General features: G+C 44.6%; 1 protein-coding gene across 1 annotated transcript in view; it reads right to left on the bottom strand.

Moving 5' to 3' along the window:
- Nucleotides 1-16,885, bottom strand: part of si:dkey-288a3.2 (protein phosphatase 1 regulatory subunit 37) — a 93,502-nt gene that overhangs the window by 51,312 nt on the left and 25,305 nt on the right. Inside the window, exons 4-5 of the mRNA XM_051941663.1 lie at nucleotides 14,814-14,914; nucleotides 14,493-14,612 (exon numbers count right to left, since the gene is read on the bottom strand). Coding sequence (XP_051797623.1) covers nucleotides 14,493-14,612; nucleotides 14,814-14,914 — 221 coding nt within the window. The remainder of the gene's footprint in view (nucleotides 1-14,492; nucleotides 14,613-14,813; nucleotides 14,915-16,885) is intronic.

Below are 16,885 nucleotides of genomic sequence, written 5' to 3'. Positions count from 1 at the left end.
CACATGTCTCACGTAAACAAGTAAAACTGCTTTGTTTGTGATGTCAGTAGATTCATCCATTTGTAAAGCACAATGACCACTTGCCTTAATGCGAGCTGTGTCACGATTTTAGCAGAGGATTCGAGCAGAGAACCACGCTACCGAGGCCAAGGTGGAAGTAAGAATGTTTTTATTGACGGGGTGGGAGGGGCCAACGGGCTTTCCTGAACCGGTTTCACTTGGGAAATGTGGAATGTGGGGTGGACTTTCATGGATGAGGGGAGACGGAGGCGAACTGTGAAGGGGTTGACGATTTTGGTTATTTCAAAGGGGCCGATGAATCGGGGGGATAATTTCTTTGAGGAGACACGGAGGGGCAAATCCTTGGCCCGAAGCCAGATCGGTTGGCCAGGCATGTAAATCGGCGCCTCAGAGCGATGCCGGTTTGCCTGGTCCTGGTTGCGGCGGGATGCTCGGAGGAGGGCGGCGTGGGCCTGTCGCCAAGTGCGGGCGCACCGGCGGAGATGGGTGTTCACTGAGGGCACCGCGACGTCCCTCTCCCGGTCGGGGAAGAGCGGGGGCTCCTAGCCTAGCCGTAGACGCACTGGAATGGGGATAGGCCGGTAGCAGTGCTGGGGAGGGTGTTGTGGGCATATTCCACCCAGGGGAGTTGTGAGCTCCAGGAGCTGGGGTTCTTTGATGTAACACACCGGAGGGTGGCCTCCAATTCCTGGTTCACCTGCTCCGTCTGGCCATTGCTCTGGGGATGAAATCCAGAGGATAGGCTGACCTTGGCCCCAAGTGCTGAGCAGAACGCTCGCCAGACTTGTGACATAAACTGGGGGCCCCGATTGGAAACAATATCTAGGGGAATGCCGTGGGCATGGAAAACATGAGATACAAGAAGGTCAGCAGTTTCACGGGCAGAGGGGAGTTTGGGCAATGGTACGAAGTGGGCATATTTAGAAAAACGATCTACTATAGTGAGGATAATGGACATTCCACAGGATGGGGGCAGGCCGGTTATGAAGTCGAGAGAGATATGGGACCAAGGTCGCCGGGGGATGGGTAAGGGGTGGAGGAGTCCAGGGGTGGCCTAGGTGGGGGACTTATTCTGTGCACAGACGGAGCAGGCTGCAATGTATTTGCGGCAGTCCCAGGTCATGGACAGCCACCAAAACCTCCGGCGGAGCACCGCCAGCATCCTGGACACCCTTGGGTGGCATGACAACTGGCTGGAGTGGGCCCAACGGAGGACATCCGAGCGGACGGTCTCCGGTACGAACAGTGTTCCTGGGGCACCGGACTCCGGGAAAACCTGGGTTTGTTGTGCTCGATGGACGGTGGTCTCAATGTCCCACGTCAGGCAATGGGTATGGGTTCTGGGTCTTTAGGGGAATCTTCTTTAGAATTAATCCGGGATAATGCATCAGGTTTGCCATTACGGGTGCCAGGACGGTATGACAGTGTGAAGTTGAATCTATCAAAAAATAGTGTCCACCTGGCCTGCCTGGGATTTAGTCGTTTGGCTGTTTGTAAATACTGTAAGTTCTTGTGATCGGTCCACACCAGGAACGGCTGCTCGGCCTCCTTCAGCCAGTGTTTCCACTCCTCCAGTGCCAATTTCACAGCTAATAACTCCCGGTTACCAACATCGTAGTTGCGCTCGGCCGGGGAGAGTTTGTGGGAGTAGAACGCACAAGAGTGGATCTTGCCATCTCCGCCGGCGCGCTGCCGGCAGAGATGGCTACCGCCCCCTCTCCGGTGTCTGACACGTTGACTTCAACAATAAATTGGCGGCTCGGGTCTGGCTGAATGAGGACGGGGGCGGAAGTGAACCGGGACTTAAGAGTTTGGAAAGCGGTGTGCGCAGCAGGGGTCCAAATAAACTTGAGGGCGGTGGAAGTGAGGGCGGTCAGGGGAGCGGTGATTTGACTGTAATTTTGAATGAAGCGGCGGTAGAAGTTGGCGAAGCCCAGGAACCGCTGAAGCTGTTTGTGGTCCCCGGGCTCTGGCCAATCCTCCACCACCGCTATCTTGGCTGGGTCCATCCTGATCTTCCCCGCAGCGATGATGTAACCCAATAAGGGCACCACCGACACATGGAAAACACACTTCTCCGCCTTCACAAAAAGGCGGTTTTTGAGAAGGCGTTCTAATACCTTTCTCACGTGTCGACGGTGCTCCTCCAGGCTGCGGGAGAAGATCAGGATGTCGTTAAGGTATATAAAGACAAACCGGTTCAGGAAGTCCCACAGGATGTCATTGACGAGATGTTGGAAGACGGCAGGGGCGTTAGTTAGGCCAAATGGCATGACTAAATATTCAAAATGCCCTAGAGGTGTGTTAAAAGCCGTCTTCCATTCATCCCCCTCCCGAATCCTGACCAGGTGGTACGCATTACGGAGGTCTAATTTGGAGACTATGGTTGCCCCGTGAAGGGGTGTGAAGGCCGAATCTATGAGTGGAAGTGAGTACCTGTTCCGGATGGTGATTTTGTTGAGCCCCCGGTAGTCCACACAAGGTCTCAATCTGCCATCCTTCTTTCCAACGAAGAAAAGCCTCACCCCGATCGGGGACGTCGAAGGGCAGATTAATCCGGCGGCCAGAGATTCTCTAATATACTCCTCCATTGCGTTTCTTTCAGGTTTCGACAGGTTATATAACCTTCCGTTGGGTAGAATGGCATCTTTAACTAGGTCAATAGCACAGTCATAGGGCCGATGAGGGGGCAGAGACAGAGCCTGACCTTTGTTGAAGGGCGGGGCGAGGTCATGGTATTCAGACGATACTCCAGATAAGTCAGGAGGTGGGGGTCGAGAAGGAGATGAGGGACTACCGGGGGCCGGGGCTGGGATGAGGCAGGTGGCATGACAAGCAGGGCTCCAAGTTAGTCAATATGGGGGTTGTGTAACTGCAGTCAGGGGAATCCAAGAACCGGGGTGTGTGTGAGTTGGTCATGACACGGAAGGATATGGACTCGGTGTGGTTTCCAGAGATGCGGATGATAACAGGGGTGGTCTGGGACTTAACATGAGCTAGGCGGCGATTATTCAGGGACAATGCACAAAGGGGAGGTCTGATTGGTTCAGTGGGGATGTGGAGTTGTTTAACTAGGGCTTCATCGATGAAATTACCCTCAGCACCCGAATCCACCAGCGCCGCGACTGAAAACTGGCGGTTCCCCCACTGGAGTGAGGTCATCACCCGGAGGTGAGTCGACGGGGAGGAGACCATGGTACGGCTCACCAGGACCTCCCCGGTCACTGGCAAGCCACGGCTTTTCCCAGCTTGGCCGGGCAGGTAACCGAATAATGTCCCACCTCATCGCAGTAAAGGCAGGTGTTCCACCGACGGTGGGCCGCCTTTTCCTCCTCGGTGAGGCGGGCCCGGCCAAGCTGCATGGGCTCCTCCCCAGCACTGATTGGACGGGAACCGAGGGTAGGGGCCGGGCTGGGAAGGTTAGTCGGTGAGGAGGACTGGAGCCATGGACGTCTGGGCAGGGCCTAGGCCGGACTGGGGGGTACGACCGGGTTGACTGGGGAACCTGGGTCTTCTCTCTGCGGCGCTCCTGGAGCCGATTGTCCTGCCGGATTGAGAGGTCTATCAGGGCATTAAGGTCCGACACCTCCTCCTTGGGGGTGAACTCGTCCTTGAGCTCATCATTCAGTCCACGCTGGAATTGATCACGAAGGGCAGAATCATTCTAATCGCAGTCAGCCGCCAGGGTCCGGAATTAAACTGCATAGTCCGCCACACTCCTTCCTCCCTGGGTAAGACTACACAGGCGTTTTGCGGCATCGGGTCCTTGGACGGGGTGGTCGAAGACCCGCCGCATCTCCTCCGTGAAGGTGGCGTAGGATGCGCACGCTGGTCTTTTGTTCTGCCAGACCGCCGATCCCCAGCGCAGTGCAGCTCCGGTCAGCAGGCTGAGAGTGTAGGTGATTTTCTGTTTGTCCGTACTGGAGATGAGGGGCTGCATTCCGAAGACCAGGGAGACCTGCATGAGGAAATCCCGGCAGGCTCCCTGGTCCCCAGCATAACGTTCAGGATTAGGAACATATGGTTTGTTAGTCGGTGGTGAAGCGGGTGGAACTGGGGCTGCAGGAGGCTCCGGCGGTGGGGAATTTGGAGGTTGCTGCAGGGGATCTGGAGATGACTGCTGGGCAGTGAGGTGCGCCAGAGCGGAGGTAAGCTGATTTAGCTGGGCATGAATATTTTCCATCTGACTGTTCATGTGTCTGCTGGAGGTGGCTAGTTCCTGCAACACTTGGCTGTGCTGGTCCAGTATGGTCGGAGCGGAGGCAACATGCGCCATCTGGGAAGAAAGGGTATTTAGCTGTGCATTTAGTTGATGCCCAGCGTCGGTTAACCCAGCAGCTGTCCATGTATGCCAACGGCCTGCATGATGTGGGCAGGAGAGGACTGGTCTCGCCCCGGCAGCGGGTTCTCTGAATCCATTTTATGGCCAGATTGTTCTGTCATGATTTTAGCAGAGGATTCGAGCAGAGAACCACGCTACCGAGGCCAAGGTGGAACTAAGAATGTTTTTATTGATGGGGGTGGGAGATGGAGGTGGTGAGAGCGGAACTGAGGTGCGTTCTGGAGGGGAAGTGGATTGGTTCCGGGTGGAACGTTCGAGCCGGGGATCGGCGGCCGTCGTAGGTTCCGGGATGAGGAACAGTGTGCGGCGGCGGATGGCAGGGGGGATCCCTGGCGGCTGATGCAGGCGGAGGACGAGGAGCCAGGAAGGAGGGGGACATCGGACCACTGGAGAACCGGGGCGATGTGGACCACGAGCCGTGCTGGGCGGCTGGAGAAGAATCCGGGGGATGCCAGGAGAGGGAGGGGACCAGAAGGGATTCCAGAGGGGACACGATCCGAGGAGGGATTCCAGGAGGGTACAAAAGACGGAGGTCCGGACAGTTGAGTCTTCTGAGTAAAGAAGAGCAGAGGAAAAAGGTTAGCAGGTTCTTTTATAAAACACCAAAGCACTATGTGGCTGGAGAGAAACTGACGAGGGTGTTGAGTTAACAATCTGGCGGAGAGTGGAAGAATGAACCGGTCTTCTTATTGCAGTGGCTGTGATTGGTGACGAGCTCCAGCTGTCCGGACTCCAGGGTGCTGGCTGATTGCCTGAGTGAAGGCAGCCGTGTGGCCGTGCTTCACTCAGTGCATCGCTGGGGAGATGGGAGGGAGAGGGAGTAGGAAAAAAGGAACACGAGAGGAAGAGAATCAGAGGGAAAAATAGATGGGGTGAGGGTTCTTGGATGTCAGGAGGGGAGGAAGAGGGTGAGGAGGGAATCCTGACAAGCTGTGGTCTGCTTTTTTTTTTTTTTTTTTTTTTTTTGAACATATATTTATTATTTTTGCAATATAACAAAACTCAACAACATTCACACCCAAAACACCCAGTCAAATGGCAGTAGAAAATAAATAGTTAAATAAATAGAATACAACAAATAACTACATTAGCACACATTGTACACACAAACAACCATCAATCAAGCAGATCAAAGGAGGTAATAATAAGGATAAATGTACGTAGACAGTCTTAAAGTTCCACAATTAATAACAACAATGAAGGAAAGGGGAGAAAAAAAAAAAAAAAAAAACACCTTTTCAAATGTCTGTGGCCTCATGCATTCCTGATTGTTATTCCATTGTCCTATTCCTCCACTGTCTCCTCTATGTCTCCAGTTCTCAAAAGTTCCAAAAACATCTTCCAAACTTCATAAAATTCAGAAGCCCTCTTTCTGATAATATAGGTCAGTTTCTCAAGAGCAAGGGCTGAGGTTACGTTGTTTAACCAGTGAGTAAAAGAGGGGCAACCAACATTTTTCCAGTATAGTGCAATACAACGTTTGGCCTGTAGCAAACATAGGTCAACCATTTTTCTTTCTTTACAAGATAGAGCACATTTATCTGGATAGATGCCTAAAATGCACAGCTTAGGACATAGTGGTACAGGGGATGTTGTAATTTGAGAGATATACTTTAAAACAGAGTTCCAGAATTTTTGAATCTCTTCGCAATTCCACAAACAGTGATATAAAGTACCTTGATGCTTGTTACATTTATAACATAAATCAGGTATGTTAGGGTCAAACTTATTTAATTGTACAGGAGAGATGTATGTACGCATTATCCAGTTAAATTGTATCATTCTTAATCGAGTGTTGATAGTTTGAGTGTGTATTTTTAAACATATTTTAGCCCATTCACTGCTTGTTATATCTTTTTGTAAATCTCGTATCCACTCCTGTCTCTTACTGTCAGAGTTTTCATTATGCCTTTCCACTATCATGTTATAGAACATAGAAATCAGTCTTTTGCCAAAGCAGTTTTTTGTAACATGGGTTTCTAGAATGGAGAGTGGAGGTTGTTGAACTGAATTGTTTAAGTTTGCCAGAATAAAACTTCTAAGTTGTAAGTACTTAAAGAAATGTTTTTGCGGTATATCATACTTTGCTTTTAACTCATTAAATGACATTAGAGTATAATCTTTGTATACATCTTGAAGTTTCACTATACCTTTGTTCAACCATGCTTTAAAACCCATATCATTTTTTGCTGGAGCAAAGCGCTCATTACCCCAAATGGGGGAGAAACATGATAACCCTGGGGAGTCACCTAAAAATCTCTGAACAGCGTTCCAAACAACAATAGTGTTTTTGATGAAAGGATTAGTGGTGCTCTTATTCAAAGTTTTAAAGGAAGCGGAAAATAGATAGTTATCCAGTGCTAATCCTTTTGAGCTAAGCTTTTCAACCTCTAGCCAGGGCAAGTGGACATCTTCAGAAAACCAAAACATTGTGGCCCTAAGTTGCGCAGCCCAATAGTACCATTCTAGGTTTGGTAGTTGCAGCCCTCCCCTATCATAAGGCAAATATATTAGAGACAGTCTAAGTCTTGGCTTCCTATTGTTCCATATAAAATTAGAGAAAAGCCTTCTGGTTCTCAGGAAGAATGAGGGAGGAGGGGCCAGTGGAATAGACTGGAACTTAAATAAAAATTTTGGTAGCAAAGTCATCTTTATAATGTTTATCTTTCCCAGGATAGAAAAAGGCAGTGTTGTCCATCTAGTAATTTCTTCTGAGACCTCTGCTAACAAGGAATCATAATTGGCTATGCTAATATTGTTTATTTTTGGGGTAATTTTGATGCCCAAGTATTTGAATCCTTCAGTGGCATTCACAAACGGATGCATTACAGGGGGGTTCTTTCTCTCCTTAGTATTCAGGAACATGATAAAAGATTTTTCTCTGTTGACTTTGAATCCAGAGAAGGAACCAAACTCACCAAAAAGCTCTAATAGAGAAGGAATCGATTCTGTAAGATTTGATAGAAACACAATAGTATCATCAGCATACATTGCTGTATTATGTTCTATGCTTCCAGTCATAATACCATGAATTGAGGAGTAGGATCTAATGGCTATAGCTAATGGTTCCATGGCTATTACAAAAAGAAGAGGCGAAATTGGTGATCCTTGTCTAGTGCCACGAAATAGTTCAAAAGGTTGAGATATGAAATTATTAGTAGACACCATTGCAGAAGAATCAACAAACAAGATTTCAATCCATTTACAAAAGCTATCACCAAATCCAAATCGCTTAAGTACCCCGAGGAGATAAGGCCATTCGACACAATCGAACGCCTTTTCTGCGTCGACTGAAAGTATTGCAGTGTCAGGGGATTCTTCACATTCATGAATTATATTAAGAACTCTCCTTATATTATGGAACCCCTGGCGATTCTGCACAAATCCGTTTTGGTCTACATGAATTATGGCTGGCAAAACCTTTTCTAATCTCATAGCGAGAGCCTTAGCTATTATCTTAGTATCCGAATTTAACAATGATATGGGTCTGTAAGATCCCCGTTCAGATGGTGTTTTGCCTGGTTTTAGAATGAGAGTGATTAGTGCATTTCGTAATGACATGGGGAGATAGCCAACTTTAAAGGATTCTAAGTAAATCTCCAATAGTGGAGCTATCAATTTTGTTTTAAATATTTTATATATATCTATTGGAAGTCCATCTGGACCTGAAACCTTACCTCCTCTCATCTCGGCAATGGCACAGGAGATGTCATTCAAATTAAGTTCTCTGTCTAGTTCAATTTTTGAATCTTCAGAGATGCGGGGAATAATCAATCCATCTAAGAAGCTATTTTGGTTGACCAAATTTTGTGGGTAGTCCGAGGTGTAGAGGGTTTTATAGTATGATACAAATATGTCATTAATTTCGGTAGGATCTGTTGATAATTTTCCATGATCATTCATAATTGAGTTAATCGCTCTCTCAGATTCAATTTTTTTTATCTGCCAAGCCAGTAATTTACCGGGTTTCTCGCCCTGATCATAAAAGGATTGTTTTAGTCTTATTAGACCCTCTTCGGCTTTAAGCGAAGAAAGCTCCTCATATTTTGCTTTAAGGATCCTCAATTCCTGTTTCTTTTGTGGCGAATCATCTATGATAATTTCCCCTTCTAATTCTTTAATTTTATCATTTAGTTCACCCATTGTCTGTTTGAATTTATTAGTTTTAGAGCTGGTAAAGCTTATCATTTGCCCTCTAATATACGCTTTAAAGGCATCCCATCTAATGGCTGCAGATGTTTGGTCCGTATTTAATGAGAAATAGAGGTCAATGTGCTCTCCTATAAATTTTAAAAAGTCTGAATCCTGTAACCACTTTGGGTGTAATCGCCAAGTAGTTGAATGCCTGTTTGCTTGTTTAATTTTGTAATATAATGAGGTTGGAGCATGATCTGACAAAACAATGCTGTCATATATACTATTAGTTATATTGGGTAGGAGAGATGCAGAAATTAAGAAGTAGTCTATTCTGGAGTGAGTTTTGAATACTGCTGAGTAGCATGAGAATTCCCTTTTGTTGGGATTTTGCATCCTCCAGGGGTCACACAGGTTCAAATCTTTCATATATTGATGAATTTTTTTCCTTGTCTGAAGGTGGGAAGTATCCGTCCCTGATGAACGATCAATCCTCGGGTCTAAAACGCAATTTAAGTCCCCTGCCAATATAATTTTACCAGGCAAACTGGCCAGCAATAGAAATAAATTTTCAAAAAATGATGGATTATCATCGTTGGGGCCATAAATGTTAACCAAATTAATATTTTCTCTCAAAAGTGTTCCTTGTACCACCAAAAATCTACCAGCTTTATCATGAATGGAGTTGTTTACTTGGAAAGGGACTGTATTATGAATTAATACCATAACTCCTCTCGAGTGAGAGGGGAAACAGGAAGCTAGCACTTTCCCAGGCCATCTCCTTCGTATTTTTATCAAGTCTTCATTGACTAAATGGGTTTCTTGAATAAATACTACTGAGGATTTGAGTTGTTTGAGCCTGGTAATTACTTGTTTTAATTTAGTTAATTTTACCATCCCTCTAACATTCCAAGAAGTGAATTTAATATCTTTAATTGTGGTCATCAAGTCCTAATAATAAACAAGCTTGTACAGCATATTATCTTTCTTTAGTTGTAGGTACATTTGTTCTGTGTGTGTAGTATCGGGAGTGCATAAGCAGAAAGTGAATGGCAAGGTACAGAAAAGAGAAAAGGAATAACAACAAAAAACAAAACAAAAAAAAAACAAAAAACCACCTCAAAACCTGCCAATAACAGAACCCCTGTGCTGTCAACCTGAACAGGACATCACTTTTCTCTTCCCACCCCTCCCCCTGACTTGGGGGTCCAGTTAAGTGCATACACTGATCCAATGTAAACAAGGGAGCAGCTCCACTAACCCAAGCTGTCATTATAACAGAACTAGCAAGACAGTTATGTCTCCTGGCAACAAAAAAAGGTGTAAACTACACTGACAGAATTTTTAGAGAGAAAAATAAAAAAAAAAACAGGTAAAATGTATACCGTTGACATTTGTATCCTGGCTGTCTTCTAGGAAAGCTATCTGTAGGTAGACTAATAGAAAAAATGTTTTACCTGTATGTTGCTGGCCCTAAAGGCCCATATTATCAATTTGTTACAGGCAAGTAAATGATACAACAGATCATTTTAGTCATTACTAGAGTCTTTTGTGGTCTGTAAACCCTGGATGAATTTTTCAGCCTCAGCTGGGGATTCAAACTCACGTGTTTGTCCATCAGACGTCACTCGTAACTTCGCTGGGTAGATTATTCCGTATCGAATGTTTATTGACATCAGCTGTTGTTTCACACGGTTAAATCCCTTCCTTCGCCGGTGGAGCTCCGTGGAAAGATCCGGGAAGAACATGATCTCTTGGCCGCTGCAAAACAACTTGCCCTTGGCCCTGGCCGCTCGCATCACTCGAACTTTATCTTGGAAGTTTAAAAACTTCACGATGAGGACTCTCGGTCTTGTTGATCGGTCCGGTTGCGTGCGGCCGGGCAGTCTGTGTGCACTTTCAATGAGCGGTGGTATTGGGAATGTCGCTGGACCCAGCGTTTCTGGGAGCCATTTCTCCAGGAACGTCACGGCATCGTTTCCCTCCATCTTCTCTGGCAAGTTGACTATCCGAAGGTTGGATCGGCGTGAGCGGTTCTCGAGCTCGTCAAGTTTGTTTGCGAGGAGTGTCACTTGTTTACCGAGCGTATCGGACTTGGCTTTCTCTGAGTTAATTGTGTCCTCCGCATTGCTAATGCGCCCTTCTGCTTCATCCAAGCGTGTCGAAAAGTCCCGCACTTCTTTCTTAACATCCTGAATTGCGACCAGGACCTCGTTAATTTTTAAGGAGAAATCACTTCTTATAATGTCGAGTACCTGCCCGAGGTCCATGTTGCGTGCCGCAGTTGTATCAGCGCCTTCTCCTTCCTCTTGACACACAGAGCTAGCATCGCCTGGTGAGTTAGCTTGGTAGTTAGTACCTTGGTCGTCGCCTTCCTCGTACAAAGTTGTTTTATTTTTAACTTTCTTCGGTGACATGATGTCGCTGGTATACCAGGATCAACGCAGAAATGAGTTATCCTTTGTTGTGTAGTTTAAGGAGAAATTGCAGGATTTTTCAGAAATATCGCCAGGAGCCTACAGAAACAACGTGTGCTTAGTTCAGCGCCATAACCACGCCCCCCTGTGGTCTGCTTTTTGATGTCCTCCGACATGTCTTCAATTCGCCTACTTACTGTGTCATTTGACAGAGGTATAGTTTTAAGTTTATCAGCTGCAGATTGATCCAGAACCTCTCTGACCATGTCCATAGCTGCAGGTAGGTTGAGGTCCTCTGCAATGGTGTGGGGCTTTTTAACTGGACAATACGATGTGCCACCTGGTAAGATGCACGCAGTGCCTGTTCTTGCTTCAAGCATGAAGAAGTAAGAGACTTTTGTGATGTCCTCAAGTCGTCTTCTGAAGTACTCAACAGGTTTATCTTTGAGAGAGTGGTGTTTTGTTTCCAAATGCCGCTTCAGTTTTGAAGGCTTCATCCTTTCGTTGTATCTGCGTTTCGCCATGCTCAACATATATAAATATAGTTCGCAGATCTTTTTCTATGGTGTGAAATGGTGGGTGTCAACTGGCATTACAGAGAATTATTGCCATCCATTGTTTAGGAGTATGAATGACACTCAACTTTTCTTTCTTCGCATTTTTTCCCCAGGCAAAGACCAGCGACCCACTGAAAACGGGTCTGCGACCCACTTTTGGGTCGCGACCCACCAGTTGAGAAACACTGCTTTAGAGGTTGTTCTGGGCTCTTTTGTTACCATTCATATTGTCCATCTCTTCCATTTGTCATCAATTTTCTCCTGTGTCCACATCCAGGGAGGTTGGCTACAGTCCCATGGATCTTAAATTTCTGAATAATATGTGCAACTGTAGTCACAGGAACGTCAAGCTGCTTGGAGATGGTCTTATAGCCTTTACCTTAACATGCTTGTCTATAATTTTCTTTCTAATCTCCTGAGACAACTCTCTCCTTGTCTTCCTCTGGTCCATGTTTACTGTGGTACACATCATGTCACCAAATAGCACAGTGACTACTGTAACCCTATAAATAAGCTGACTGACTGATTACAAGTTTGTAGACACTTGTGATGCTAATTAGAGGACACACCTTAATTGAACATTTCCCAATGGTCGCATGATTTTCAGTCTTTTCTAGGGGTACAATCATTTTTGTCCAGGCCTGTTTCATGAGTTTATTTTTTAAAAAATTATTCTGTTAATCCACGGTTCAAAAGCAAAGTCTTGGTTAAATTTCATAGAATTTTTATTTATTATTATATTTGTCAGATTCAAATTATTTCTGTGACCATTGTGGGATTTTCTTTCATTAACCGAGGGGAACCAACAATTTTGTCCACGTGTGTAATTAGTGACCAAGGCTTGGAGACAAAACTCTACAAACTAAAATTTTAAATTCAAAAGTGTTTTTGGAGAAATCAATGCTTTCTGAGACTTTTCAAGACCTGCAGATACCTTCATTCTATATGCTGCTCAATGTGTTAGCTAAGGCTAGCTCAGCCTGCATTCTACTTTCCTTTCTACAAGCAGACAGCCATGTACAGCCCATAATATAGATAGATAGATAGATAGATAGATAGATAGATAGATAGATAGATAGATAGATAGATTAAACCTTTATTAATCCCACAGCGGGGAAATTACCATTGTACAGCAGCAATAGGACATTGAATAAGAGAGAGATTGCAGCACACAGAAAGCACATAGTGCATATATATATATATATATATAAATATGAAAATTTTAACAGTTACAGTATCCGTTAAGAAAAGGAAAAAAACTGTATCTACAGCAAGAATTTTTTTTTTAAATTGCACAGCGTCATTATTTACATTTTCTATTGCTCAGTTTGTAAATGGGTGAACAGAAACTACTGGGAGCAGGCTAGACTGTAAAGTCTGACTGCAGCAGGAAGGAAGGACCTGCGGAATCTCTCCTTTAGGCACCGCGGGTGAAGCAGTCTGCCACTAAAGGAGCTGCCCATTGATCTTACTGTTTCCTGCAGGGGGTGGGAGGTGTCCTCATGATAGACAATAGCTTTGTCATCATCCTCCTGTCTCCCACCACCTCCACAGGATCAAGGGGGCAACCCAGGACAGAACTATGTAACATTATGTAGGCTTATATACAGATACATACAGTATACAGCCTGTACTGTACGTGCTCAGCAGGAGTGTGTTTGAACGGAATCACTCTGCTTGGACTCAGATAGACTCTAAAAATACTTTATTAACAACAATCACACATCAGTCCTCAGTGGTCCATGTGTGTGTTCCTAACAGAGAAAAGCTGAGAGTCGACAAAAGAGTGAAACCAATGCAGTGTTCTTTGATGATCGGTCAGTCTGCAGCACTGATTCTAACCCTATTTTATACTTATATAAATGTTCTTGTTTTTAATTAGCTTCACATTGCTTTCCTGTTGACTAGTGATGTATTTCTGTGTAAACTGTGTCCATTTATCCAGTATATGCTGCCATTCAAAAGTTTGGGGTCATCCAGACAGTTTTCCATGAAAACTCCCACTTTTATCCATGTGCTAACATAACTGCACAAGGGTTTTCTAGTCATCAATGAACCTTTCAACACCATTAGCTAACACAATGTAGCATTAGAACACAGGAGTGATGGTTGCTGGAAATGTTCCTCTGTACCCCAATGGAGATATTCCATTAAAAATCAGCCGTTTCCAGATAGAATAGTCATTTACCACATTAACAATGTCTACACTGGATTTATCACTCATTTAATGCTATCTTCACTGAAAAAAATGCTTTTCTTTCAAAAATAAGGACATTTCTAAGTGACCACAGACTGTTGAATGGTAAGGTACATCTCACCCTGTTTGCCCTCCATCCCCTACATCATGATAAAACAACAGTACAGATGAAAATCATCTCTACATTATTCATATACATATAATACATAAAATGATGACATTATTTTAGATATTTAAGCAAACATGTGGACCTATAGCAAAGAGTTTAAACAGCTCTAGAAAGCTGAAAAGTTCAACCCTGATGTATCATAAAACCAACTGTGGTCTGAGAATAAACCACTTCAGAAAAGCAGACTTTAAATAAACTGTATAAATGATGTAAGTTTAGTTAAAGAACAGATGACAGAAAGCTAAACGGACTCACCACTTTTATTCCGGGGAAAATATGAAGCCTTTTGCTTCGTCTTTATTCATTTATTTTGATGTAGTGTGATCAGAGTGCTGCCCTACAGTTAAAATCTTCGTTTACATCAGAATGTACACTGATCTTCTATGCTAATTACAAATTTACTAAGCATGAAATGTGAAAAGTGATGCCAGATTGAAAGTCCTTGTCTCTCCATCCTCCCTGATCACAGCCTCTAATATCAACCTGTTATTCTATGGTCTTGATGTGTTCAAACCAGTGGCTGACTTCTCACCCTGTTTGCACTGCCCTCCATCTTCTACCCATGTAATGTGCCACAAACTCACTTTCTAGGATGTACATTATCCCTTGGAGAAAGCCTACATGAAAAGATTACTATTCCACTGCGTCAGCCAACCTGCTTTATCAAATGAGCCAGGGCCCTCCAGCCTGATGCTCCCAGACTGCTGTTGTCAGAAATGTCAAGATGTGTTGTAGATTCATAGAATAAAATCATATCCAGCAAGGACGATGCTCCCTGGAAAAGAAAAAAAAAAAATAAATAGCAAAGGGAAAAAATGAAGAAAGCAGGGCCTAAATTTGACAGGAATGTTATGAAGTTTCTTTGGAAAGAGAAAAAAATCAGCTCTAATCTGATACAAGAAAAGGCCTGAATATGAAACTGTATTGGAACTGGAAGACGGAGATGAGGAAAATAAGTTTTGCTCATAAAACTCACATTTTCTTCCAGTTGGGCTGCCTGCAGATTGATGAAATCAAAGTGCAGCGATTTCAGGACGACTTCCAGAGCTTCACAGGAGCGGTGGTCTAATCGCTCACCTTGATGGAGGCAGCAATCAAACACAAGATAATTGGGAGGCTGTTTGCTAACAGGCAAAATTGCACGACTCTAAATGTGCTTTATCCTTTTTTCTGAAATGAACATTTCAGCAAAAATCACGACAAAACAACTTCCTTTATACGCAAAGTTTATCCGTGTGAGTGTGTATGTTTTGCTTTAATAAAGTTCTGAGACTTAATCAGAAACACAGAAAGAGAAATAATGATGACAGCTCCAGTTTTCATGATTGGACCTCCAAGCTGTGAGTCTGCATTGATTACTGTCTGCCTGCAGACCATAATAATCAATAAACATAGCGGCACACAGCAGCTCAGCTTCCACAACTACTACATGTAATCTGATTACTTAACCTCTAACAACACACTGAGTCCAGAATGAACAATTAAACAGGTGTAAAAGTGGTATATATATATATATATATATATATATATGCAGAGAGGCTAAAGAATGGTGAAGATCTTTCGGGTCTTCACCATTCTTGAAAGATCACTGAAAGATCTTCACCATTCTTCAGCCTCTCCGCGACTCTGTGGACGGTCATCCGGCTGATGTTCAGCACAAAGGAGAGCAGATATCTCAACTCTTTTGACTTCCATCTTGATACAACTTCACCGGAGAAAAAAACTGTATTAAGGACACCTGCCTATAAGGTAGAACTTTCAGTTTATTTAATGGAATTTTTCACTCCGACATGTAAACGTCTTTAAAGATCATGAAACCGTGTAACAGAACTTTTGCAAAGCCCGGTGTATATATATATATATATATATATATATATATATATATATATATATATATATGCACGCATACACTATATTGCCTAAAGTATTCGTTCAATCATCCAAATAATCAGAATCAGGTGTTCCAATCACTTCCATGGCCACAGGTGCATAAAATCAAGTACCTAGACATGCAGACTGCTTTTACAAACATTTGTGAAAGAATGGGTCGCTCCCAGGAACTCAGTGAATTCCAGTGTGGAACTGTGATAGGATGTCACCTGTGCAACAAATCCAGTCGTGACATTTCCTCGCTCCTAAATATTCCACAGTCAACTATCAGCTGTATTAGAAGAAAGTGGAAGTGTGTGGGAACGACAGCAACTCAGCCACCAAGTGGTCGGTCACGTAAACTGACAGAGCGGGGTCAGCGAATGCTGAGGTGCATACTGCCAAGAGGTGGCCAACTTTCTGCAGAGTCAGTCGCTACAGACCTTGAAACCTCATGTGGCCTTCAGATTAGCTCAAGAACAGAGCTTCAGCAGAGAGCTTCATTAAATGGGTTTCCATAGCCGAGCAGCTGTATCCAAGCCATACATCACCAATGCAAAGTGTGGGATGCAGTGGTGTAAGGCACGCCACCACGAGACTCTAGAGCAGTGGAGATGCCTTCTCTGGAGTGACCAATCGCGCTTCTCCATCTGGCAATCTGATGGACCAGTCTGGGTTTGGCGGTTGCCAAGAGAACCATACTTGTCGGACTGCATTGTGCCAAGTGTAAAGTTTGGTGGAGGGGGGATTATGGTGTGGGGTTGTTTTTCAGGAGCTGGGCTTGGCCCCTTAGTTCCAGTGAAAGGAACTCTGAATGCTTCAGCATACCAAGACATTTAGGACAATTCCATGCTCCCAACTTTGTGGGAACAGTTTGGAGCTGGCCCCTTCCTCTTCAAACATGACTGTGCACCAGTGCACACAGCAAGGTCCATAAAGACCTGGATGACAGAGTCTGGTGTGGATGAACTTGACTGGCCTGCACAGAGTCCTGACCTCAACCTGATAGAACACCTTTGGGATGAATTAGAGCAGAGACTGAGAACCAGGCCTTCTGGTCCAACATCAGTGTGTGACCTCACAAATGCGCTTCTGGAAGAATGATCAAAAATTCCCATAAACACACTCCTAATCCTTGTGGACAGCCTTCCCAGAAAAGCTGAAACTGTTCTAGTTGCA

This window comes from Acanthochromis polyacanthus, chromosome 1 (genome assembly GCF_021347895.1).
Source record: "Acanthochromis polyacanthus isolate Apoly-LR-REF ecotype Palm Island chromosome 1, KAUST_Apoly_ChrSc, whole genome shotgun sequence".
Classification (NCBI taxonomy): Eukaryota; Metazoa; Chordata; class Actinopteri; family Pomacentridae; genus Acanthochromis; species Acanthochromis polyacanthus.
The sequence above is the reverse complement of the archived record's forward strand: the minus strand, read 5'-3'. Positions and strand labels throughout refer to the sequence as shown.